The sequence below is a fragment of the Trachurus trachurus genome, assembly GCF_905171665.1.
Source record: "Trachurus trachurus genome assembly, chromosome: 6".
NCBI lineage: Eukaryota > Metazoa > Chordata > Actinopteri > Carangiformes > Carangidae > Trachurus > Trachurus trachurus.
Window position 1 is genome coordinate 27,951,799 of NC_139897.1, and position 25,279 is coordinate 27,977,077.

Consider the following 25,279-nt stretch of genomic DNA (forward strand, 5'->3'; position numbering starts at 1 on the left):
TAAACGGCATGACGGCTGCAGCACAGGCAACGCGTCTCCATGATAACGGTTCCTTCCTGTTTCCTTTAAGGTAGCGAGGGCGTCCCACTTGTTTGGCTTTACGTTTATACCCTCCCCCTTAGTCAGGAGTGCCCTCCGCAGCTGGGAGTGGAACTCCATTTGGAGTGACACTCGGTAGTGAAGTGGTAGTGAGTAGGGACTAGTTTGGGATTGGGCCCCCATCTCAGTTTAAAGATCATGTGTCCTGTTATTCTTGTCTTCAACAGTAGAGGGAAGTATTTACCTACTGAGAAACCACACTGGGGAGCTTTAGCTTGATGTTGTAATACATTTTTCATGATTCAGATGATTCATTTTTTTCTCAGAAGCAAAACCACTGGTCCAGAGATCTTTAACCTGGCAGCGGATTGATATTGTATACATTAAATCGTTGCTGCAGCATCTTAAGCCTCATGTTTCCACCTCTTTATCCAGAACCAGCGTACAGTACAGTATGTGGAGTAAGCGGATAGCACCACACTAATTCACATCAGGATTTCACCTTGCTTGCAACATAAGGGTGGACTGGACTTGCAACTCGAGTTCAAGACCAGGTCACTGCCACGCTGACCTCAGCAAGAGCACACACACACAAAAAAAAAAAAAAAGAAAACACTACACAAGGAAAGAACATGGAAACACAAAGAGGTATCACACAGGGGTGAGAAAATACAAGGAGAGAAGTTGGAGAACGAGTCCTGGAGCACAACATGTGTTCCCTTGTTCCTCAGATTTTGTAGTTGGTAATAATGATAAAACAGAAAATTAAAAAGTAGATTAAAATCTAAGCAAATTTAACTATTCATACAGTTGAATGTGACGACAGTTTGAGATGAATGTGGTATGTGGACATGACCTGGAGATTTCAGACATGCTGAGCTGTGAACCCTCTGGATATATATTCACATTAAATGTTAACAAAACCAATGCAACTAAACCACCAAGATGTTGCTCTCCAATTAGAGTGGTACTGTGTTTTTGAACAACACAGGACTGAAGCAAAGTATTTTCAGGATAAAAAAGAAGAAAGAAAAAAAAAAGACCAGAACGTGGACATTGTGTTCTTCTTTCTGGCTTTGCAGCATCATTAGCGACTCGAGTGCAGGTTTCATCACTGCAGCAGGATGAACTAACTTTACACTGGTCAACACTGCCACCTGGTGGATTGTATACACTCATCATGTGTCTTGTACACACAGGAATGAGAGTTGTTTTTTGAGGACACAAACTACACATTTTGGTTTAAAAAAAAGTTATTTTGTTATGTTTTATATTAATATTCTCCACAGTCATAAACCTCCCAAACTCCCCCAGTTTGTTTATTTGCTGTGAGCTTATTAACTTCTCTATAATGTTGGATCAAGATGGAGCAGCTTCTGTGTAACCTGTCCACTGTCCTCTGAGCTGGTCCCAGTGGATTCCCAGTGAGTCCAGTTACCTTCATACTGGTTTATGTCACCATACAGTACACACACTACATGAATGTTGTTGTATCCTCGCAGGTTTTACCCTCTGATTTTCTTTTTTCCCCGTTCAGTTGCTGTAACCAAAAGCTTTGACGGATTGATGAGAGCGTGGACTCACCATGGTGCTGTGAACAGCTTGTCCCAGCTCTATGACATGCGGGTCAGCTGACTGAGTGTCTGCCACTGTCGGACTGATCTGTGCAGATAAAAACACACAAAGTTAGAACCGTCACAACACAACTCAACTCTCTTCTGAACAATTTAATGATGTAACAAATGAACAGTGGTGGTTAAATTGATTAGAACAGCTTTTTTTTACCTCCAAAAACATGATTTCATTTCATAATGATCATGAAATGTGCAGACAAATCGAGTCCTATACTGTTTTTAACTTTAATGTTTGGTATGTTCACCTTTTGCAGCAGTGACAGCAGCACATTTCTCTGGCACAGTGTCAATATATTTCCTGAGAACTTCAACGCTCATGTTTTCCCATCATGCCTTCTGCTACTCAAGCCAAAAGTTTTCCTTTGAATGTAAAACAGATCTTTCCAGTTCATTTTCCAACTTGCCCCAAATTTGCTCGATTGGGGTTGAGGCCCTGACTTTGTAAATAATTTGGCTGTGACTGTGACAGTGAAACAGGTCTAGCTTGTTTTTTGTAAGGAAAATGACCTAAATCTTCTTATGATGGCTGTAATCTATGGTTTATTATACTAAGCATAATGATGATCAATGGACAAATCAAAAAAAACAATTGAAACCTCTTAAATATCCCCATGTGTTTGTGTGTATGTAGCATAAAAGAGGAATATCAAAATAACAATATTTCATATTTTAATATTTAATAACAAAAAAAAACAACAGGACTCATAGAAATAATTTTCATATATCTTCCTTCCTTGGCAGGGTTGAAGGGGGTCCCCAACCTTTTCTTGAAATTGTACCACTTTTTTCTCCAATTTTTCAACTTTTTTTTTTGGAGGGAGAATTTTAAAAAAAAAACTTTTATTTATTTATTTATTGTTATTTACTTTTTTATTATTATTAAAATTCTTCTGTACCACTTTTTCCAAGAATTTTTTTTTTTTTTTTTTTTTTTTAATCTTACCACTTTTTTCTAAAAAAAAAATTCTAGAAATGTTTAAACGTTTTTATGGAAATTGTACCACTTTTTTCCAGAAATCTTCTCTACAATATTTCCACAAATTCATGCCATTGGCCCTAATTTGAACATATACATTGACTAAAAAAGTAATGTTCTTCAGTCTCAGAACAAATATTTGTGTAGTTCTGGTGTTTGCTTCAAAATGTTGTCCAATGGGGGTCTGTGGTCTAATTTGTGTCAATTTAGGGGCCCTCGATGTAAAAAGATTTGAGAAATAAATGAAATAATTTGAATATAAAGTAAAAGTGAACTGACCTGAATGGCGGAGGGCTGTGAGCGATGAAGGTGGGGGGACTTCGGGTGGATGTCTAAGAGGTGGGGAGGGGGATCAGGGGTGGACCTCCGGCTGTGCTGCTGCAGGACGTCCTGGTAGGACTTGGTGTCGAAGTTTGTCCTCCACATCAGAACCTACAGCACAGGGAAACCAAGGAGCCGATACGACATCGATGATCCAAGTTCGTCATTTTATTCCATAGAGAATAAGAGTAAAGTGCTGAGAGTACGAGCACCGACCTGACAATCGGCCCCCCCTGAAGCAAACAGATCTCCAGCCCTGGAGAAGGTCACTGTGTTGACAGCGCCCTGGAAAACACAGTGAACCATGTTAGTGGATGACAAAACTCATGATAATAATCACTATCGAATAGGGCTGGGTTTTTTCTGATTCATATCAATCTGTATTTGAAAGATCTGATATTAGGTACGTTCGAGATGAACTGCTGCCGTCAATACAAATAGGAAGTCACTGATTTCTTATGCTGTACTGCAATTGTCCAATAAATAACCAATATTTTTCTCAGAACAGAAGTTTGACTCTGTGTGAAATATCTTTTTAGCAGTACAACATGAGATTCATATATTCTAGCATTATACAACAACACATAGTGTTTGCAGTCCTAACTTAATAGCCAATCAGCTCATGATCCGGCGCGTTTCCCATCATGCCCTGAGGCTTGCAGTCGGTTGCAGTCGATGGAGAGCAACTGCGGCGCCTGGCTCTAAAAGCTGCGGCCGCCTTGACCTCGTGAGGTTATCGTTGCCGGCGCGTGCATGACGTCAGCTGGTCACCGGCGATCGATTCTGCGCAGGCCTGGCTCATCTCGCCTACAGTATTGATTCATACAATAGATTGATCTTTTTGACTACGGCATTTCCTGTTTCCTGTACTGAGGAGTTGCACTGTAAACTTCTGGAGTGGGTCATGTTCAATAAATGTGCATTAGCGTAACTGCTTTTGGGTCATGTAAACATTAATATTTTCAATAATGCACCAGGTTAGACAGTTTGCAGTATTAGTTCTGTGAAAATCCACTTAATAAACAAGCAAAATTGATATTAAAACTAAAATATTTCTGAATGAATCAATATTTAAGAGAATCGGGACGCTGTGAACTGGAATCTAACCCACTATCAAGAGCTGATTCATGGCAAATATGAGAACTGAAACTATGAGGCTGTCTGTGGTGTTTGATCAGGTTGTGAGTGTGGAGTCGGTGCTGCAGCGCCACCTTGTGGCCATGGAGGGTGTAGATGAGGCGTCCCTCCAGCAGGTCCAGGATCTTCACGGTGCCGTCGCTTGAGCCACTGATCAGGTAGTTGTTGGACGGGTGGAAGGAAAAGCTGTTGATTCCTGAACTGTGGACTGAACAGGAAACAAGATAGGGTCGAGAAATTAGACACTTGTACATTCACAAAAAGCATTTAAAAACAGGGAATTAAATTAAATCAAACAGAATTACAGTCGGCATTTTCTTCATGTAAGAGATATTATTATATAACTCATGTTTTCACACCCTGATAATGTTGAATCAGCTTATTGGTCCGTAGGTCCCAGATCTTCAGTGAACTGTCGGCTCCTGCAGATGCGATGCAGGTGCCGCTGGAGTTAAAATCAACAAACATGGCTGATCTATAAAAAATAAAAACACTGGAGTCAGTGACTGTAATGATCTACTGTGTACAGGAAATACAGAAATGACATCTGTAAGAGAAAATTAGTCATACAATCACAAGACTGAATCAATTGTTGTAGCTTTTACAGCCATTTAGTGACACATTTCTATACATTTTAATGTTTTTCAGTGATGTTTTTATCTTTTGTAAGAAATCAGAATCCATATTGTGAACTTCTAATAATTCTGCTGCTAAATGAATAAAATAATGGGAAAAAAGTATTGTTTATACAGCAAAATACAATTACATTAAATGTATGTGTCCAAACAAAGCAAGCTGTTGTCACAAACCTATAATTAGACTAAAATCTAAACTCAGAATAGTCAAGCAGGTGTTTTTTGGGGACTCACCCCCCATAGTCAGTGAAACTGTTGATGCAGTTTTTGGTGGATGTGTCCCAGAGTCGGATTGAACGGTCATCGCCACAGGAAGCTATGAGCCGCCCGTCTGGAGAAAACCTGCAGCAAAGGAAAAGACAAAAATGAGGAGATGTCCCTTCACTCAGTTATTCACAGCTACTCTTGATGAGTCAGTATTTTACACCTGCTAATCATAGATATTTAATAAATACAGCTCTGAAAACAAACGCCCTAACTTAGAAAAGTGCATTTCGGTTGCCTATGTAAGAAAAATTGTGTGAGTGTTTTCAGCAGGCAAGACAAAAGATAATACCACAATGTAAATAGATAAAAAATTCTGCCTTTTTACATTTTGATTCCATATTGTAATATATAATACATACACACACTCTAATGCTGCAGGTAGAGAGGGCACTGACCTGGCACAGCGCACCCAGTTGGTGTGCAGGTTGAGGGAATAGACGAAGCTCTGGCGGTGAACGCTCCACACTTTGACCGACTTGTCATCAGACGCCGTCACCAGCCTCTGGCCGTCATGGGAGAAAGCGACGCTACGGACCGGGGCCGTGTGAGCTTTGAACACTGTCGACTCTCCTTTCCTGTGACACACACACAAATACAATTAAATAAATTAGGACCTAATGTAGTCAGTGTTTAGAGAACAAAAAGAGTCCTGATTAAAGCAGTTTAAAGGAAGAATTTAAAAGCCTCACATGGAGGGTGTCCACAGTCGGACTGTCCTGTCCTTGGAGGACGTTGCCACCAGGTTGCCGAGTGGAGAGAAGTGGACGCCAGTGATGAGATCCTGGTGGCCGACGTAGCGGAAGGCCCTCCCCTTGGGACCCAGATTCCAGATCATCAGGCATTTATCCACTGAACCCGAGGCTGCAGGGAAACAAAGGTAGAAAATAAATGTTGGTCACTAGAGACACTATGGTGAGCTTAGTAGTCTTGATGGTCCTAAATGTACATATCAATCAGAACTCATACAAATGTCTTATTATTTATTTTCATGGCACTACCTCATTGTGTTTTCGCACTATGTGTGACTGTACAGTACAATCTGACCACTTCACTTTATTTATCTTTTTTTGAATTATTCTCATTCTTATCATTCCTAATTTATTGTTTAGTTGTTGTAGGTAAATTTCTTGTATGTATGCAACGTACTTGGCCAGTAAATCCAATTCTCAATTCTGATTTCTAGCTGTACAGTTGTGATGATCGTGCAACTGTGTAACTTAACTGTAGCGTTGCATGATGGTTACCAAAGATCTGATTACCGTACTCTTCTGTTACTTTTTACAATCAACATCTGTAACTGGTTAATGCCTATAGCGGCAGCAGCAGAAGCAGTTGTTACCTAGCTGTTTGCGGTTTGGATTGAAGTCTGCACAGGTGACAGCATCTTTATGGCCCTTGAAGTGTCTCTCTAGTGTGGGATCCTCCTGCAATGACACAAACACACAAAGTCACTCATTTTGCAAGAGAGTCTAAAGTGTGTGCTACTGTAAATGCAAATGGTTTGGCATGTATTGCTATAGTTGCTCCAGGCCTTGAATGGACTGGCATGTTAGCTTGACCCTTTCTTGCTGCCTGCTGTCTCAAATGTGCTTTATTTACATGTTTGGTTTGTGTATATTAAATGTATTTTTAATGGCAGTGGTAAGGCAGTGCACAATGTACTTCTTCCCATTCTTTGTCTGTCTTTTAATTATCTTTATTGTGTCTGAAATAAAGAATTACTGCATATATAGTGCAGGGTTGGGCTGCTACTTCTTTTGGTGGACATGTCCCACCTGACAGAGAGAGACCAGACCAAGTGTGGCGGTGTGGTGTCCAGGTAACGAGTACAGCAGCATTACACAGATAATATAAACAGCTATCTGATCAATAAGCAGGGCTACTATACTGTAATGACCCAACAAGGAAGAGCCAGAGTGTTTTGACAGCTCCAATCAGAAAATCCTCTTAGCAGAGATGGCAGCTAGTAAAACTCGCCGACTCAGCTCCCATTAGCAAGTTAGCAAAGCCAACTTAAACACGCATAGCTACAACACTCATTAGCCTTTATAACAGTATTATTAAAACAAATACACTTACCAAAACGGATGCCATTGTGGGCATTTGCTGTTTGTTTTTCCTTACAGAGAGAAAGTAGCACCGCCTCCTCCCATTACTATCAAACTGTGCGCCTTCAACCACTGTGTGTCTCAGACCCGACCTGTCGAACACAGATAACTCTTCGGTTCTGTTCGTCAGTCCTTCGGGAATCTTCGGTGACACTTAATTCTGTGTGAATTCGAGATGAAAACTGATCTTTGTTGTTTCCATAAGAGCTGCCAATACACATACAATTGTACCGTTAAACAAACAACTAGTAGTCGCCACCTGTAGCTTGATCTTATGGGAGCGGAGAGAGAGTGGTGTTGCATTCAAGAAGCATATTAAAACTCGGTAGACGTGACAACTCAATATTCAGACCGCCACTGCCAAATATGACAAATATCTACAAAACTCGATTCAAATAAAAACAAAGAATCAAAACAAAAATATATACTAGTCAGGTGTTGTTTGACGATTTAGTGATGATTAGATGTTTTATTATATGAGCACCGATGGCTGCCAACAACCCAGGACGTTGTAGTTACGGTTATTTTTTTATGTAGCGTGAATGCAACATAGCATGAAGGTGGAGCGTCATCTGCTGCTGCTAAGCAACTAGCCAGTCGTATTATCATTTGCTGTGGCGGGGAAGGGGCCGCAGTATCGGCCTCTCTGATTGGCCCGTGAAAATGAACTGACGAATCAGCAGCGAGACTGTTAAAACTTTGGGGAAATTGATGTTTGGCATTTCGGTTTGAAGGGATGTCGGTCAACAGAGGCATCGGCAGTGTGAAGGTAACGCCTTATAAATTACATTAGTCTGTTAGTTTGATGTACCTGCCTTCAGACATCGCTTCATTATCGATTAAAACATGTACTGTGGATAAAGCGAGAGGCAACAAAGGCAGACTTATTAGCTTCCCCAGCTAACTAGCTAGCTGGTTAGCTGTCATCAGTTCGTAGTTACCATATCAACAGTGCAACAGCGAGTATGGTGACGTCAGTTAATTTGTTTTTTATAAGGTTTTATTTACTCTTTCTGAAAGCCGTGGGCAGCCTAAATGAAATAACGTCAAGCTGTTATTACCAGTTTGTATTTTACTGTTTTTATAGCTAACGAACATCTACGTTGTCTCTCTCTCTTTCCCTCTAGTATCTGACAAAAAGAATACCGAAAAACGCAAAGTATCAACATGTCAAAACACGGTTGGACACAGGTACCTTGTCTACATGTACTATCATTACCTGCAGTAATATATAAGCAAGTGTCATCTCTAAATTATTACCTCTAAATGTCTTTTTGCCTCTCTTCTCTTGCTAGGATGCAGCCTCACGAAGTATATGGAAAGAATGGAGGAGATGAAAATAAGTGAGTGACTTTGGGTTGGAGGTGGCAAAGGATCTATAATGTGCACATTTTAATGTACAAAAGCAAACTGAAGTTAAATAATATAGCCTAAAGGGTTTTCACCCTGTGCAGGGGTGAACAGGTGTAACACTCACACATGATTCAGTCCAAGCCAAATAAACCTACATATAGAGCTCCAGACTCACATACATACTCTTTTACTAAGAGCACAGTGGCCCCAACTTAAAATTTAGGGAGCACAAGCAGAGAATTTAGGGGTGTAAATCGACTTGCAGAGCTAATATACACATTTTCTTTTTAATGCATGATCCTCACACACATTGGTCTGCCGCCTTCAATAACAGATTCCAGATTCTCTGAGTCGCCCAATCCACGTTTCACAATTGATAAATAAAAATGCCAAATTTACTGGTTGCACATGCACAAGTAGATTAAAATTTTGCTTGCACTGTCTCCAAATTTAGGGGCAAATGCCCCCTTTAGGGTCAGTCTGGAGCCCTTTTAAAGGTTTTTTTGTATGATGTATTGTACACAAATGGTGGGATTTATCGACTCGGCAGCTACTTTTCCCATCCTTGGGTTTCTCTTTGCTGTTTGTCCATGAGCCTCCTGAAGAAGTTCTGACCCACTGATATTTCCCAGTTAAATAAGTCCTTTGTGGACACTGGTTATTTGCTGTGGACCTGTCCTTTGATTTCTCAGCGATAAGTGATACTGATTCCCCCTCTCTTCAATGGAGGATTGTCCTGCTGTCCACAATTGTCCCTCTGTGGACACAGGACACAGGATCTGGGGATGTGCTGTTCAGGTGCCAGCAAGACTCTTTGAGAAAGTGTGAGCTTGTTGTGAGGTCAGCCTGTGGGTAATAAAAACCAGTGTTAGTGGCTCTGATAAAACTGAGTCTGAGCTGCATCTGAGCTGAATCTGGTAAAGTAGCGGCAGCTTCGGCTGGACGGGATCATGGGAACAGAGAGAGTAGAGCTGAGGTTTAGCGAAGCATTAGAGGTGGATCAGCAGCAGGAGGACCCAGGTGAGATCATTAGACCATTAGTTAGACTTTTTGATTCATTCTGCAACGTTATTATCTTCAGCTTCAGCGATCATCAGGGCGGTGAGCCTCTTTCTTCCTCTGCAACAATTCTTTCTTTCTTTTTTGCTTTTTCTCAGATTACAAATATCGTAAAGATGAAATCTTCAAGCGGTTAAAGGTCTCAACATTTGCACAACTGGTAAGCGTAAATGTTTTTTTATTTTCTTTACTCTGGACAAAACAATTAGCTTGGTTTGTTATTTGCAGATTTCAAGGTGCTATTGTTATGGTACTTTTGCTTCCAATTTCTGAGCAGTTTTTCCTCTTTCTTCAAGTGTTTTTGATTTTCAAACATGTTCCTCTCCCCAGATCCTTCACGTAGCCTCTGTGTCTGATCTGAATGAAAGCGACAATGACGACCTAGAAGGTAACACAACTAGCAAATTTATTAGGTTTATTATGAAACGTTGTGAATCTCCATCTTCATAAACAAATTTAATTTCCATCACCCACATGACTTGTACTGTAGCAGAGATACTAGTTAAGTCGGTGACGGTCTGTTCCACTCTTTCCTGTCCACGATGCCTAACCCAGACCTGGACTGTCGGTCTGAACTCAGCAACGGCTCCACAAGGATGACCGTTCTTTCAGATCGGCAGGATGCAGGCGACCCCGGAGATCTCTGCTACACGGCCAGGTCAACACTGCTGAGGTACGGTCCAGCACAGAAACCACTGAAGAGCATCTCAGTCTCAGTCTCTATCTGAGGCACTTTATTTGTCCCCAGTGGGGCAGTTGGCTGTGCAGCAATGGGGAGCTAAAAGAACATACAGTGTAACAGACACAACACAAAAATATATACAACAATATTACGCAACAACCAATGTTATAAATGCTTTTTTTTTTTTTCCTAAATTCTGTTTGGTGGACGAGTTTTATCCAAAATTGTGATTAGCACATCAGCCTGTAATGTATCGACAAATCAAGGCCAGGCAAATGTATTTGTGTAGCGCATTATCCTACAAAGTGTGCTTAACAGAAATTTAAAAAGGACATAGCATAAAAATAGATAATATCTCATCTAAGTGCAAGATTAAAAAATAGACAAAGGCAGAGGAACCTGGTGTTAAAGGGACCTCCACTATTATCTAGCCGTGTTCAGTCACACCCACAACATCTGTGGCTGTGGCCAACATGTACAGCACAACTACTACTTGTCCCTTAAGATGTCTGCTTGTCCTACACGCCCCCGTCCTCCTGTAACCTGCATAATAACCTTCCTCAGTCTGTTAGAAGTGTCACCTCACCTGCGCCCCCCCCCCCCCGCTTCAGCTTAAACAGGAACCCCAGGAGTGTAACTCTATCTGGGCGCCTTCCCTCTGCGGGGGGCCCTGACTGTAATGGTAGAGCTTTTAGGTCATGTTCACCTTGTGGGGAGGGCAGATGGAGGCAGAATTTAAGTAGGGCAGCACCAGGGGGGAACCTGCCCAAACAGAGGGAGAGTGGTTGTGTAGCTCTGACATCCACAGGCTGATTAGCTGTGGTTAAGTGTTGAATGTATAGACTCTAGTTTCAGAAATGAACCTCATGAAAGACAATCATGCTCTGCACTGACCCGTCATAATGAAGATAAATGTTGAACTATCCCTTTAATATGGAAATCTAGTGATTGTGAAGCTTCTAATTATACAATACATTAACATATATTTATGTTAGTAGTACATTTAACAAAACAAAAGACACTGGCGTGCTCGACTCACAGTCTGAAAATACCGACCCAAAAATCACAAAATGGAAAAAATCTAAGTGTCAACACTCACAAATCACTATTCTTTCAGTCTGTTATTGACGCACAACAATAAACGGTCGCGTTTCAGCTCTTGGCTTTCTTCAGTGTTAACATTAAGAAAGCTAAGAGCTGAAACGCGCCTGTTTTGAAAGTGCTGTGCGTCAATAAAAGACTGAATTAATAGTGATTTGTGAGTGTTGACACTTCGATGTTTTCCATTTCGTACATTTTAACAAGACATTTCTCAGCTATTCAAGTGTTTTATGTTGAAAAGCACAATGAAACGTTTGTTGATGTGAAAATGTAGCAGAATAAGAGCAAAAGCAACTCTCACGCAAACAAGAAAAAGGGAATAACCCAGGCCTCCGTCTGTCCTTTGACCCCTCGCAGTGTTATCAACGGCGTGGGGGAGCTGAACCTGGACAAGAACAATCAGAAGGAGCAGATCGAGGTGCCCGGCCTGGAGCTGGCCGACCGGCCGTACCCCGACTGCCCCTACCTGCTGCTGGACGTACGGGAGCGCGACCAGTACAACAGCTGTCACATCATCAGCGGTAGGTGGAGGTGTGAAAGTGAAGCTGCTGGGGGTTTTTCTGCGCTTCTCGATTTACCGTACTCATCAGTGTTTTCTTGTCATCATCTGTCTTCCGTGCAGCACACAGTTTCCCCATTGCAACGCTGTCTCGGACAATGAACCCCTACACCAGAGAAGTGCTGGAATATGTATCCTTCAGAAACCGCCCCAAAACATTCACCAGTCCTCCTCTTCTTCAGATATTTTATTAATTCAACTGAATTTTGTCGTTTATGACCTTAACCTCCCTGATGTAGAAAAACACATCAGGGAAGATCATCATTGTGTACGATGAAGACGAGAGATTAGCCATCCAGGCTGCCACCACCATGTGTGAGCGAGGGTTTGAAAATCTCTTTATGCTGTCTGGAGGTAAGACACTCAGGATGTTCACTCTGTAAAATGGGTCATAACCGCTGTGTGGTTGTAGCTGAGAGCTGAGCTAGAGCTAACATCTTAATGATGACTATTGATTGCCAAAACTCTTCTATAATGCCGCATCTATACAGTTAAACTTGAATATAAATAGATATTTAAAGATATCGCTGTAGCAGGTTCAGTGACTTGAAGAAGTTCTCATCCCGCTCTGTCGTCCTCTCCCAGGTCTCAAGGTCATAGCTCAGAAGTTTCCAGAGGGGCTGACGACAGGCGCCATCCCGTCCTCGTGTCTGTCCTCCCCCACGTCCATGAAGAGGAAGAAGAGCTCCGTCCAGCAGACGCAGCAGCAGCCGGCGGCAGAGAAGAGGTGGAGGTTTTCATCAGACGAGCTCAACAAGATCCAGGAGCAGATGGACGAGATGCACGTCCCCAGTAACAGTAAGACCAAACTGTTTTCTCCTATTGAAACTGAATGCAGTGTTAAAGGGATAGTTCAACATTTTTGGCAAATTGGCCCATTGCCACAATCCCTATGGTCATAGCAGTTGGTTCGTTACCTTTAATTGTCGGTGCAAGCTGTTTTTAGAACGGTGGAGCAGAGCCGCGAGCTGCTCAGAGCTACGCTACGGAGGCTATTGGTATTTCTAGGTCTCCCTCATTAAACTCATCAAATACATAATCCAACAACTCCAAAACGCTCTGGTGGACAAGTTGTGACCTGCACATTCACCACGCTATGAGATAATAACAGAACGTTACGAGACTGAGTTGTTTTAGAGGCAAATGCAGAGACTGCTTGCTGAAAAACTGCCCCCGATGGAAACGCGCATCAGCTGTTTTGCATGAATTTACCTCTAATGGCGCGTTTCCACTAGCGCGCTTCGGCTCGGCGCGCTATTTGCGTGTTTCCACTAGCACGCAGTACCTGCAACCAGGTACACTTTTGGTATCACCTCAGCCCTGGTTCCAAGCGAGCCGAAGCGTTACTAAAACGTGACGTCAGCCGACTGCCTTCCACTGATTGGCCGATGAGTGTCGTCACTGGAAGCGTCATAACCACGCGACGACCGATTAGAATGTAAATAAAAACTAGACTCAAGACAAGACACCACTTTTTACTGCTTCAGTTTGTACTGCTGTTTGACTTCGAACACGAGATGGCTTCTCAGAAGAAATCCACTCCTTGGTCGGTCGAGGAGGTCCAGACGTTCCTGACTCTGGTTGCCGAAGAAAGGATTCAGATTCGCGCAGCCGTGTTATGACGACCCCGCCCACGTCGAGGAGGCACCAAGTGATACTCAGTTGTAATGGAAACACAACCAAACCGAGCCGAGCCGTGCTAGTGGAAATGCGCCATAAATCAACTCTGTCTGGTAACGTTCTGTTATTATCTCATAGCGTGGTGAATGTGCAGGTCACAACTTCTCCACCAGAGCGTTTTGGAGTTGTTGGATTATGTATTTGAGGAGTTTGATGAGGGAAACCAAGAAATCCCATGAGCCTCCGTAGCCCAGCTCTGAGCAGCTCACGGCTCTGCTCCACCGTTCTAAAAATAGCTTGCACCAACAATTAAAGGAAACGAACCTACTGCTATGACTATAGGGATTATGGACATGGGCCAATTTGCCGATTATTAAGTAATCTGTATCATTTGAATGTGTTCTCATGTAAGCTGCTATTGTTCGCCCCTCCCATTGCTTCACTGTTTGCGTGTGCTTTGTTTCTCTGCAGGTCGTATGTCGAGCCGTATGTCCAGTGTCAGCTCTCAGTCTAAGACGTCCAGCGCTCGACTGAGTCGGCTGAGTTCCTCTTCCAGTGCGAGGGACGGCAGCAGGGTCCAAAGCAGCAGACCCTGGAAATAACCCCCCACCCCCCACCCCCCGAAACCACACAGATATATAAAAGTAAACTTACCTCCAACTCAAAGTCCGTTTATTTCAGTTTATACCCTGCTGCAGCAACCATGGAGATTTTCTGTTTCTCACATGTTTCTGCTGCTGTCAAACATCTTTCCTCCAACACAGATGCTGAATATTCTTCCTTTTTTTTGTGTGTTTTTATGTTTTGGAGCTGACTGAGCACAACAGCTTGTGAAAGTAATAAACACTACACAACAACAAAGACCAAAATATTTGAATCCAGAACATAACTCAGTATGAAATACTCCATCTTCTCTTCTGGAGGTCTATGTCGGACTGTAGTATTTCCCCCCATAACTACAGTTTTCCTTTTTAATATTTAATAAATTGTGTATATTTGAATGTTTGCACAGTGCCTCATCTGTGAGCCTGAAAACTGACGGATCTGATTGCACTCAAATTTACTTCTGACCATGATCTGAATCGGTACAAGTTAATTTCTGCTCATGTTTTGTTTTTTTTTTTGTTTTTTTGTCTATTTTAACATTATTACCGTATTTCCAGAGAAGGTCACATTTCCACATTTCTTTGATCCATTGGTAACACATTCCTGTAACACTTAGAAGAATTGAATGTTGATGACATGAAGGGGATGCCGGGAAGTTCTGATGTTTGTCCAAATAATGTTACAGAGCCTGATGCGTTTTGTAAAAACAGGCGGAGCTGTGCTGTATTTTTGTAATTTGCTTCGTACTGACGGTGCACCGGTGGCTTTACAGTATGTGCAACTTCTATACAGTTACTGTGACTTTTTTTTTTGTTTGTGTGTGTGTGTGTGTGAGGATCAGTGAACTTGATGTCACATTGACTGAATATTTGAGGCCTTGGCACGGACGGCAGTGTCACTAAAGGAAGGAAACAGACTTTTATCTCACGCAGCACTTCACTTCCTACATCCAGACATTTGGAAAAAGAAAAAAAAAAGCAGTATTTGTTGCCTTTTTTGTTTTGTTGGTTTCTCAGTGGCCTGTTCCTTTGATTCACTCACACAGTCACCTATGAAGTGCTTGTAATGAATTGATTAGTGCTATGTGTGCTCTCATCGTCTGTCTTAACTGACTTTAATGAGCTGATATCATGGTTCTGTTGCTGGATTAATGAGTGTTAATAAAGTGGATGATTGTTGTGAAATGATGCAGTTAACCTACTCTGTGCTGAATGTTTCTGCTTTGGGAAAAACATGACAATGTGGATGGGGAAAAAAGGAAAAATAAAAGATGAAACCCTCCTAGAACTGGGTTGTAACTTAAGGAGATGTAGCTGCGTCAACCCACAGTGACTCAAGTTTGCAATATTGTTAAAGGGATAGTTCACCCAAAATTCAAATTGCACTCATTATCTACTCACCCTCATGTGGACTAAGGGCTGGGAGAAGTTTCAGAGTCCTCCTTCTCTGAGTTACAGGGGGACTCGGCGTAGCAGTGCATGTCCATATAACGGTTGCAAATGGATACCAACTGTCTTCGTAACAAAAAGACACACCAAAAAACATCCAAATACCTCCACGCTGCTCGTATGTAATGTCCGTCTTGTATTGACCGGTGCGAAAGAGGAGCTTCCGCTACAAACAAGCTTGAAATATCGACTTATTAAATTTTTTTCTGAACAATTTGCATTTCGGGGCTTCAGTACAAGACGGACATTACATACGAGCAGCATGGAGGTATTTGGATGTTTTTTGGTGTGTCTTTATGTTATGAAGAAAAGTGGTATCTATTTGCAACCGTTATATGGACATGCACTGCTACGCCGAGACCCCCTGTAACTCAGAGAAGCCACGGATAACTCTGAAACTTCTCCCAGCCCTTAGTCGACATAAGTGTGAGTAGATAATGAGTGCAATTTGAATTTTGGGTGAACTATCCCTTTAATTTCTTCCACTATATTTAGTTAAAAAAGATTAAGACTAGCATGTGTTACACCCAAATTTATCCCACACCATTAAGACAAACAATGGTTCCAAAGGTGCTTTTTTATTTGTCTGTTTGTGCTTGCCACAGTACACAGGGAGTCATGTCAATAGTTCAGATGATGATGATGGTGGTGGTGGTGGTGATACTGGGCTGGAGAGGAAGGCAACAGCAACAGGTGACATTGTATCCCAGTTTAGTATGGGTTCTTGAGGGTGTGGTCCATGATGGCCATCAGAGCCAGCCAGGTCTCCGTGGCGGTGGGGATGATCTGATTGGCTGGCAGCAGGAAGCCGTAGCGACCGGTGTCCCTCAGCTCGAAGGTGTAGGAGTACTTGATGCCCTGGTTGTAGGTCCAGTCCACGGTGCTGCCACTGGCTTGGTCTATCATTGAAATGCGAGTGGGTTGTTATTATTATATGTATCACTTTGGTGCTGCACAATGCACAAGATGTTTGGTAATTAAAATAAAACTGAATCTCTATTGGTCCAAATGTTGTTGACAGCATTTTTGCAGATTTGTGACTATTTTTGAAGTTTTTTACGAATAGCACGAGTAAAAAGTTTTGATTACTGTTGAAAACTTAATTATCTTATATGAACAGTGTTGTGTGTGACACTTACAGATGGTGTTGATGATGCTGCCGTATCTGTACCTAGTTCCGTACAGGGTGGCCAGGTCAGTGATGGCCTTCTTAGCCAGATTGTGCTGCAAAGAGAGACATTACAATGATCATGTCATATTAGCACTTTTTGATAGTTTCTGCAGCAGAGCCCGTACAGGTGGTTTAAACCAGAACAATGTAGTGAATAAAGTTAAGTAGTGGTGGTTTTTACCAGTTCGCGCTGATCCTTGGCTGGAGTCCTGGTGTAGCCGTAAGGATACAGGAGCATCTGGGAGTAGGCGTGGATGGAGATGTAGGCCTTGATGTTGCCGTGGGACTTCACAAAGTCCACGATGGACTTAACCTCGGACTCGGAGTGAGCGCTGGGTCCACGGTAGGTCTCAGAGCAGGGGTTGTTGCTGGCACCAGGTGCTAAAGGTGACGACAGGGTTAGTAATGTTATCTGCTCATTTCGTGGCAAATCTTATATGATATCATCCTGTTTTGTGCAGGATGTGAAGATTTGTTGCTTTAGTGCCACCTGCTGGTAGCATCTGGGATGACACATGCACAAGACAGATACACAAAGGCATCACAAAAAACTATAAAGGCTTATGAGACGATTACCCCAAAATACATTTAATTTCTTAAAATCTGAAAAACAGTGTGTTTTGTTTAAAGCTTTTAAGAAGGTTACCTCCAAAACCAGCGTCCCAGTTCCTGTTGGGGTCGACTCCGACACAGTTGGAGCCACGGTTGGGCTTCCTGGTCTTACGCCACATGCGGTTCTACGTAGAAACATTTCGAGTTAGTTAGATTTCTTGATTGTTCAAGTTCTGCTTCTTGATATCTTATCTCTGTTTGAAGCCGATTGTGACATCAGGGCTTCATCTTTACTTTGCCTCACTGTGTGTGTACCAGTCTGTGTGTGTGGTTGACCCACCTACCACTAAAGCATTTTGACTTCTGTTGAACATAAAAAGGTTTCCGGTACTCAAAGTAACACTACGACTCTCGTTGCTATAATGTCATTTAAAATCTAATGAACCACTAAACAAATTTTTAGGAATCTTACGTTGTTGTGGGTGAAGTAGTAGCCGTCGGGGTTGGTCACCATCTCCAGGTAGATGTCCATCTTGTCGAGGATGGCAGTCAGAGCGGGGTCACGTCCGTAGTCAGTCACAATCTGATGACAGACAGAGACGTAGAGGACACGATATTCAGTGCAGCAGGTGAACGGTCGAAAGCTGCAGCAGATTTACAGAGAGGAAGACATTTGATAGCTGTTGTCACCTTCTTGGCGAACCAGGTGCCGCTGGCCTGAGTGACCCACTCTCTGGAGTGGATTCCAGTGTCCATCCAGATGGCGGGACGGTTGCTTCCTCCAGTGCTGAACTGAGACGTGGAAAGGTAACACTCAGAACTGTACATGTAAGCTTTTTTCTACTCCCAGCCTCTGTTTTATTTACCGTTTTTTCCTTTATACATTCATCTGTTTCATTTAATAAGTCCTTACCTTGAGCACGTTCAGGGGACGACCCTCGTAGCTGCGACCAATCACGATCTTGCTCACCATGTTGGGGTTCTCAGACACCAGCATGTCCTGGAAACTGTAGAGCTAAACCAGATACAAAAATCTTGGTTTTAATACATGAGCATCTTGCAATGTCTTTTCATTTTGTCTGTGTTTAGTTAAAAATAGTTTAGTTTAGTTTAGTTTAGTTTTTTATTTGCACATTATAAAACCTGTATAAACAATGAAAATAGTAAAAATTTAACAGCAGGAGAGGTAGAAGCCAAAAAAGGCTTATAAAAATACCTCCCCTATGAAAAAACAACAACAACAACAGTGGTGGTCTTCAGAGTAGGAAGACAACACAGAAATTCACAACATAAAAAACAGAAAAGAAAGAAAAACAAGGAAAAAAGAAAGACAAGTTAACATAGAAAAATGAAAGATACTGAATTAATAATTTTAAAAAAACAGTTTACATAATGAAAAAGGAAAAAAAAATTAATTTCAAATTGACAGATCCAGAAATGCTACAAATCTTAACTAAAAAATGTTTTTTTCAGTTGTTTTTTGAACAAAGCCAGAGTGGATATTGATTTCAGTGATGTAGGTAGATTGTTCCATAAGGATGGTCCTCTGTATTTTAAAGTGCGTTGATTGTATGAAGTCCGACAAAAAGGAAGGTGGAAGTCCTTTGAGTGTCTTGTCTGATATAAATGAATGTCTGAAGAAAACTTTAAAAGGAAACTAAATGGCAGATCATGAGATAAATATAGGCTACATACTTATACATAAACACACATGTTTGGAAGATGTTCACATTGAAAACAGATAACAGATTACATTTCCTAAAAAGAAGAACAGAAGATTCGTTTTTTTTAGCAAAACTAACCATTCTCAAAAAATTATTTTGAATTAAGAGAATCTTGTTAAGATAGGTAGACACAGTACAACAGTAGCCAGAGTGAGTGCATGTACGTACCTCATCGACGGTGTGGTACCTGGCGTAGTCGAAGCTGTCTGTGTTTCTGGGCTCAGCGACGCGAGCAGCAGAGTCCATCTCCTCCTGCTCCTCATCCAGCATCACCTGAAAATCAACGATGTCGTTTAGATTTCAGTCGGACATCGGGAAACATCCAGTGTTGGGAACGTTACTTTTAAAAAGTAATTAGTTATTAGTTATTACTAATTACTTCTCCCAAAAAGTAACTGAGTTAGTAACTCCACTACTTCACTATAATAGTAACTAGTTACCAGGGAAAGTAACTATTGCGTTACTTTTTCTTTCTTTTTTTTAAGTTTAAATATGTCGAAGAATTTGGATTTTTTTTCTCTCATTTTTAAATTGTATTTTATTGTTTTTATATATTTCACTGATCGCAATTATGGAATGCGAGTGTGTGTTTTATTGAAAGCGAGGCTGCCTATGAAAATAGGTTACAGTGGGTTTTTTAAGTGCTGTGGCTACAAGCAAATCTCATATTGTCTCTGTACAAAGACAACAAAGACCTTTTTAAATGTGAAAACAGCGGAGACCTATTCAAGATTTGCGTTTAATAACAGGCGAAACATCGAAATTAATTTATTCATGGCCACATTAAGTGAAATTATTAACTTTACCGATTATCCATCTGATTATCTGTCCTGCTGCGAGCGCACAACAGGGTATCTGCGGATCCTTAAAAAGTCTTAAATTCATGTATCTAAAATTAAGGCCTTAAAAAGTATTAAATTTATTAGAAAATTCTAAGATGGTCTTAAATATATAATACACAGCATCATAAAATATGTATGCACTTAAACTTTTATATGAAATAACAGGGTATGCGCGCGGGGTCTTAAAAAGTCTAAACTGTGAAAATCTAAATTTTAGGTCTTAAAATGTCTTAAATTTGTTGAATTATTGTGTTCAAGTCTTAAATAATTTTAGACAGGTCTTACATTTTCTTATGCCCACCATGGGCGAGCATTTCACTCGCATTTGCCCCTAAAAAAAAACAAACATGTGTGAACCGGAAAAATCACAAAAAGAAAGAGCACACGATTGGTCAAAAACTACAAATCCCACAATTATCTGGCCTCAACAATAACAGTAGTTAGTGTAAGTAAGGGAGAGTGGGGCTGTAGGTGAATAGAGGAAACAACGCCACGTCTGGTCCTGTTCTATGTTGTTCGTTCACACCGTCACCGTTTATTCGTTACGTCCGCGGTGTAAAAGGCCGTGACGCAAAGACGCGATTAGGCGCGAGACGCGGTAGACGCGACTTTTTTTTTTTTGCGACGCTACACCCGATTCTTTTATGGCGACGGGACCTTCGCGTCTTCGTCCTTTTCATCGTGTTTGGCGGGAAGACCCGCAAGGGGCTTCCCGCCAAACACGAGGAACGCTTTTTTTTCGCTCGAGTTTATACGCGCGACCAAACGCGAGATACGCGAGAAATGCGATTTATCGCTCGTTTTGACTTTGTGTAAATTCGCGTCTTCACGAGCCCGCCCATTTTCACTACAACAACAACATTTCTGCTCTCACCAACCATGGTTGAGGTCACAACGCTGCTGTAGCTGCCCTGGAAGAGTTCCAGCTGATGAGCTACAGAGACTTTAGAGTCTAAAGGAGCAGTGCGTCGCTGTGTCGGACTGTTTGGATTTAATGAAGAAGCTGCACAGAGTCAGGTGAGCAGAAGCTCAGGACAAACACTTCGCTCCGGGACATAATGTAGCTACACCTCACATGTTCTTGTCTTTTACCTCAGGGAGATTAAAGTAGTGTCTGTTTCCACTTTCCCTCCGATCTCGGCAGCTTCCCTCTGCTAGTTTGTGTGTGTGAGGCTAAACTGCGTGCGTGTGTGGTTTGTGTACAAACTGAACACTGCCTCTGATTGGCTTAGCATGAAACCTTACTCTGCCTCAACCAATCATCATCACTTATGCGGTTGTCTCGTCCCTCCCTCCTCCCCCCTCCCCTCACCAAAGGAGAGGAGGAAAAAAAACAACAGTTTAGCAGCTTCTGTGTCTGAGATGAGCCAAGTCGGAGGACAACGGCTTCAAAGTAGTTTGTAACGCGCCTCATTAAATTGTCGGTAACGGTAACGGCGTTGTAACGGTGGAAATAGTAGTTAGTTAGATTACTCGTTACTGAAAAAGATAACGCCGTTAGTAACGCCGTTTATTTTAACGCCGTTATTCCCATCACTGGAAACATCCAAGTCGAACTCAGGCTGTTTGAGGATCTCGTACCTGCAGGTCTTCAATCATGATGGAGTACTCCAGCTCCTGAGTGTCCAAGTAAATCTTGGTGGACTCAAGGGTGTGGGAGGGAACTCTGACATCCACGGGGGTGGAAACATCAGTCACACCCCTCCAGAAGTCCAGCTGAGAGAGGAAAGAGATGTCATGTCAATGGAGCAATTGCATTAGAGAAAAGGCTTCTCTTATAAGGGCTGGGATTCTCCTTCTGGCAATAGAAGTTGGTAGGTTTAACTCAGTACCTGAGGATGAAAGACTATGCACATTATGTAATTTAAATGTAATTGAGGATGAACTGCATTTTGTGTTTCATTGTCCGTTATATGATGAAGCCAGGCAGTTTTTGTTTCGGAAAATGCAAAATGTGAAACCTGAGTTGTTTTGTGTTGATGATGAGGTAAAGTTGGAATGATTCTTCAGAAAAGAAGTCTTTACTATAGCTACTTTCATAAAAAGGGCCTGGTCAAAAAGTGAATTATTATTATTTATGTGAATTCCATGTGGTTTTTGTTTTTGTTTTGTTTTGTCTGTGCTCTGATGATTTTGTTTGGTGTCGAAATATGAAATGTGTCTTATAAGCCCTTATAGGCTGGGCGCCTTAATTGGTGCACGGCATGTAAATAAATATAAATTCATTCATTCATTCATATAAATAATGACAAGGATGATAGATAACCTCGAACTCGATGATGTCCTCCAGGTCCTTGATGAGGGCCAGCTGGGCCTCATTCTTAGGGACGATGCGAAGCACCTGATGTCTGCAAAAAGAGAACCGCAGTGTTTTACAACGTTTTACTCAACCCAGGTTTTCAAAAGAAAAGTTGGCACACAGGGGCTGAGATTTCTCAACGGACAGAGTGATGGTTTACATGCAATGTTACAGTTGGTAAACAAAATATTTCCCAGGCTTGGCTTGACCTCAATACCATTTTAGAAGAAGACTTGTATTTGTCCCTATAAGGTAATTGGTAATCCCAAGGCATTTCAAAAACACCAAATAAGCAAAACAGCGACACCATCACATTACCCCAATTCTCCGCACTTTACACTGGCTTCCTGTCTCTTTTAGAATTAATTTTAAAATTTTACTTATTGTTTTTAAGTGCCTGAATGGCCTGGCACCTCCCTACCTGTCTGACCTTCTTGTTCTTCACCATGCTCCCCGAGCACTGAGGTCTGCTAATCAGCTGCTCTTAACCATACCGAGAGCAAAACTAAAAACGAGAGGAGACAGAGCATTCTCTGTGGTGGCCCCGACATTGTGGAACAGCCTACCTCTGCGTATTAAGACTGCACAAACACTCGAGCACTTTAAATCTCTTTTAAAAACTCATCTCTTTTCCTTGGCATTTTAGTTTTATATATCTTCACTCTTGTTTTATTGCATGTTTTATTGCAGCTACATTACCTGTATCCCATCTAGTTTTGCTTGTGTGTTTTATTGTACAGCACTTTGGACAACCTGGGTTGTATTTTTAAATGTGCTAGATAAATAAATATGTATTGTATTGTATTGTATTGTACACAATATGCACCGTCTTCACACCTTGGATTGGGTGTTGATAGGGTTAGGGTTAGCCGTTAGAGAGAGCAGTAATACCAACTGCAAAGCTAATTATCACAGTCACCATCCTCCCTCCAGCCCAAACCAGCTGGACATCACACATAACGGGGAAGGAATGGGTGAAGTGCAAGTGCATCAGCTGTTCAGGAGCTTAATGGCTTGTGGGACAATTTAAAATTTTTATCTGTTTTGTGAAAAATGATGTGGGCGGTATCTCCACCTAGACCGCAGCGGTTAGAATGAGGTTGCCCCAATTGCAAAAAATATCATACGGCTATTTATACAAAATGATTCCAGATAAGCAATGTTAAAGTGACATTTCCTAGGTGTTTTTTTTTACACTTTATAAAACATTTGCATATGCAACAGAATAAGACCTTGGGGGGCAGGTGTAGAAAGATGTAGGTTATGTTCATTGTGATAATGCTGCACATTCAAATATTGTTCAAACAAACAAAGCTGTACATCTTAGTTTCTGCAGATGCCAAATGTGTAAAACTTTTAGAAGTTTTCCAGAAGCTCTAGTTCAGTCACAGAGTCTGAAGTAAGACGATTAACAACCTTAACACCACCTCGGGGAAAGTGAAGAGATAAAACTGTCTGTTAAAGAGTTAAAGAGTCTGGATAGGTGTATGAAAATGATTACAGTTTACATTAGGATTTAATTAAAATGGGACCATGAACAGCAAAAGTCCTTTGCAGGTCCACTACTTACCCATCAAACAAGTCTTTGCCGAGAACGGCCACGAACAGCGCGGCGAATGCGAGCAGCCCCCTCATCATGACCAGCAGTGTGAGGCTGGCCGGACCCAAAACAGGCTTTTATGGCCAAAAGTCTCAGGTCACGTGTCCAAAACCACGACCTTGCTCAAGGTGACGGAGGTGTGGCAGCAGCTGGTTCCTTTCCCACGCCACTCTGGAGACATCAAACCAATGTTTTTGACACTGAAGCATTGCTCAACTTTTTAAGGTCATCTGTCCCTCTGGCTCTCTCAGTCAGTTATGTTACTGTATACTGCATGCATTAAACTCAATTTTATCCAAGTTAGTATTGTTTTAATGATCTTTTTTTTATACCCCAACATTTATGAGAAAGGTCCTTTGATCCTTATACATTTTATCTTTCTTCCGACAGAACTGAGGAGTCTACATCCTGTTTACAGCTCAAAAACAACATGGCTGTCCTCTTAGTTCTTGTTGGTGCAACACTGCAATCAGGCTGCAGATTTACATCTGTCGATTTAGCTGTGTTTCATTAAGAGATTAGACATCCACCTTAAGATGTGATGCCAAACAGAAGGAACCTCCTAAAATGTGGAGCTCATTTAAACAGCTGCATTACAGAGGGAATAATCATAGGGAAAACATTGAACACAAGTTTTTTTTAACAAAATTACTTCCTCGTACAGTCACCTTCTCATGTGTTGATTTTATATTTCAGCCTGTAATCATTTAAAGCCAGTCCACATGACAGTAAAAGGAATGATGCTCGACATTACACACTAATATGATCTTTCTCCGGTATAGCCTACATGACCCAGAATCTGCCAGTTTGTCTTATGCAACACAGCTGATAAGGAGACTGCATAGGAAAAGCAAAGAGACAGAGTGAGGTGTGTGAAAAACACCTGCTGTATGGTTTCCCATTCACTGATACTCACAGTAAAGCAGAGTGTTTTGGTCCACCTATGTCCTGCTGAAGTGTCCTCAACAAGACCTTGCTCTCCTATCTGCTCAGTTTAGCCATCTCTGAGGGAGCCGACTGAATGACTACTGACTAATTCTGTTTATGTCACTGTTAAACCGCATTTTGTGAATATATATAACTTCCTCATTTTGATGCTTTTTTTTCTGATGAAACACGGTCACAGATAGAGAGCACTTATAAATATACACTGTGACCTGTGAAACTAGGGTGATTAGATTCTGTTTTTCATAATGTAACATAATGTAACAGTATAGGCCTATATATATATATAATATATATATAACTTCCTCATTTTGATGCTTTTTTTCTGATGAAACACGGTCACAGATAGAGAGCACTTATAAATATACACTGTGACCTCTGAAACTAGGGTGATTAGATTCTGTTTTTCATAATGTAACATAATGTAGGCTATACTATACTATATAATATATATAACTTCCTCATTTTGATGCTTTTTTTCTGATGAAACACGGTCACAGATAGAGAGCACTTATAAATATGCACTGTGACCTGTGAAACTAGGGTGATTAATTTCTGTTTTTCATAATGTAACAGTACTATTTTTTGACAGTAGCCTAAT

General features: G+C 41.4%; 3 protein-coding genes across 3 annotated transcripts in view; 1 reads left to right on the forward strand and 2 right to left on the reverse strand.

Moving 5' to 3' along the window:
• The window catches only part of poc1b (POC1 centriolar protein B), a 61,835-nt gene extending 54,565 nt beyond the window's left edge, over positions 1 to 7,270 (reverse strand). Inside the window, 10 exon segments of the mRNA XM_083973720.1 lie at positions 1,624 to 1,701; positions 2,929 to 3,081; positions 3,187 to 3,255; positions 4,182 to 4,315; positions 4,467 to 4,582; positions 4,977 to 5,084; positions 5,405 to 5,584; positions 5,699 to 5,870; positions 6,349 to 6,433; positions 7,089 to 7,270. Coding sequence (XP_083829846.1) covers positions 1,624 to 1,701; positions 2,929 to 3,081; positions 3,187 to 3,255; positions 4,182 to 4,315; positions 4,467 to 4,582; positions 4,977 to 5,084; positions 5,405 to 5,584; positions 5,699 to 5,870; positions 6,349 to 6,433; positions 7,089 to 7,112 — 1,119 coding nt within the window. The 5' untranslated portion in view covers positions 7,113 to 7,270.
• Positions 7,271 to 7,832: 562 nt separating this feature from the next.
• Positions 7,833 to 14,106, forward strand: cep41 (centrosomal protein 41). Its single transcript, XM_083973287.1, has 11 exons — positions 7,833 to 7,886; positions 8,245 to 8,308; positions 8,413 to 8,460; positions 9,628 to 9,689; positions 9,860 to 9,917; positions 10,085 to 10,202; positions 11,670 to 11,833; positions 11,935 to 12,002; positions 12,111 to 12,225; positions 12,457 to 12,669; positions 13,963 to 14,106. Exons 1-11 carry the CDS (start codon positions 7,854 to 7,856, stop codon positions 14,091 to 14,093), a joined length of 1,074 nt encoding a protein of 357 aa, XP_083829413.1. The 5' UTR covers positions 7,833 to 7,853; the 3' UTR covers positions 14,094 to 14,106.
• A 2,100-nt stretch (positions 14,107 to 16,206) lies between these two features.
• LOC310986757 (carboxypeptidase A1-like) lies at positions 16,207 to 24,751 on the reverse strand. The gene is made up of 12 exons (XM_083972819.1): positions 24,650 to 24,751; positions 23,704 to 23,904; positions 22,101 to 22,182; positions 21,416 to 21,550; positions 19,161 to 19,265; positions 18,182 to 18,283; positions 17,959 to 18,060; positions 17,741 to 17,851; positions 17,363 to 17,453; positions 16,898 to 17,097; positions 16,685 to 16,769; positions 16,207 to 16,444 (listed from the first exon to the last, which is right to left on the reverse strand). The coding sequence occupies exons 2-12, from the start codon at positions 23,769 to 23,771 to the stop codon at positions 16,257 to 16,259; spliced, it is 1,269 nt and encodes a 422-aa protein (XP_083828945.1). The 5' UTR covers positions 23,772 to 23,904; positions 24,650 to 24,751; the 3' UTR covers positions 16,207 to 16,256.
• Positions 24,752 to 25,279: the final 528 nt, after the last annotated feature.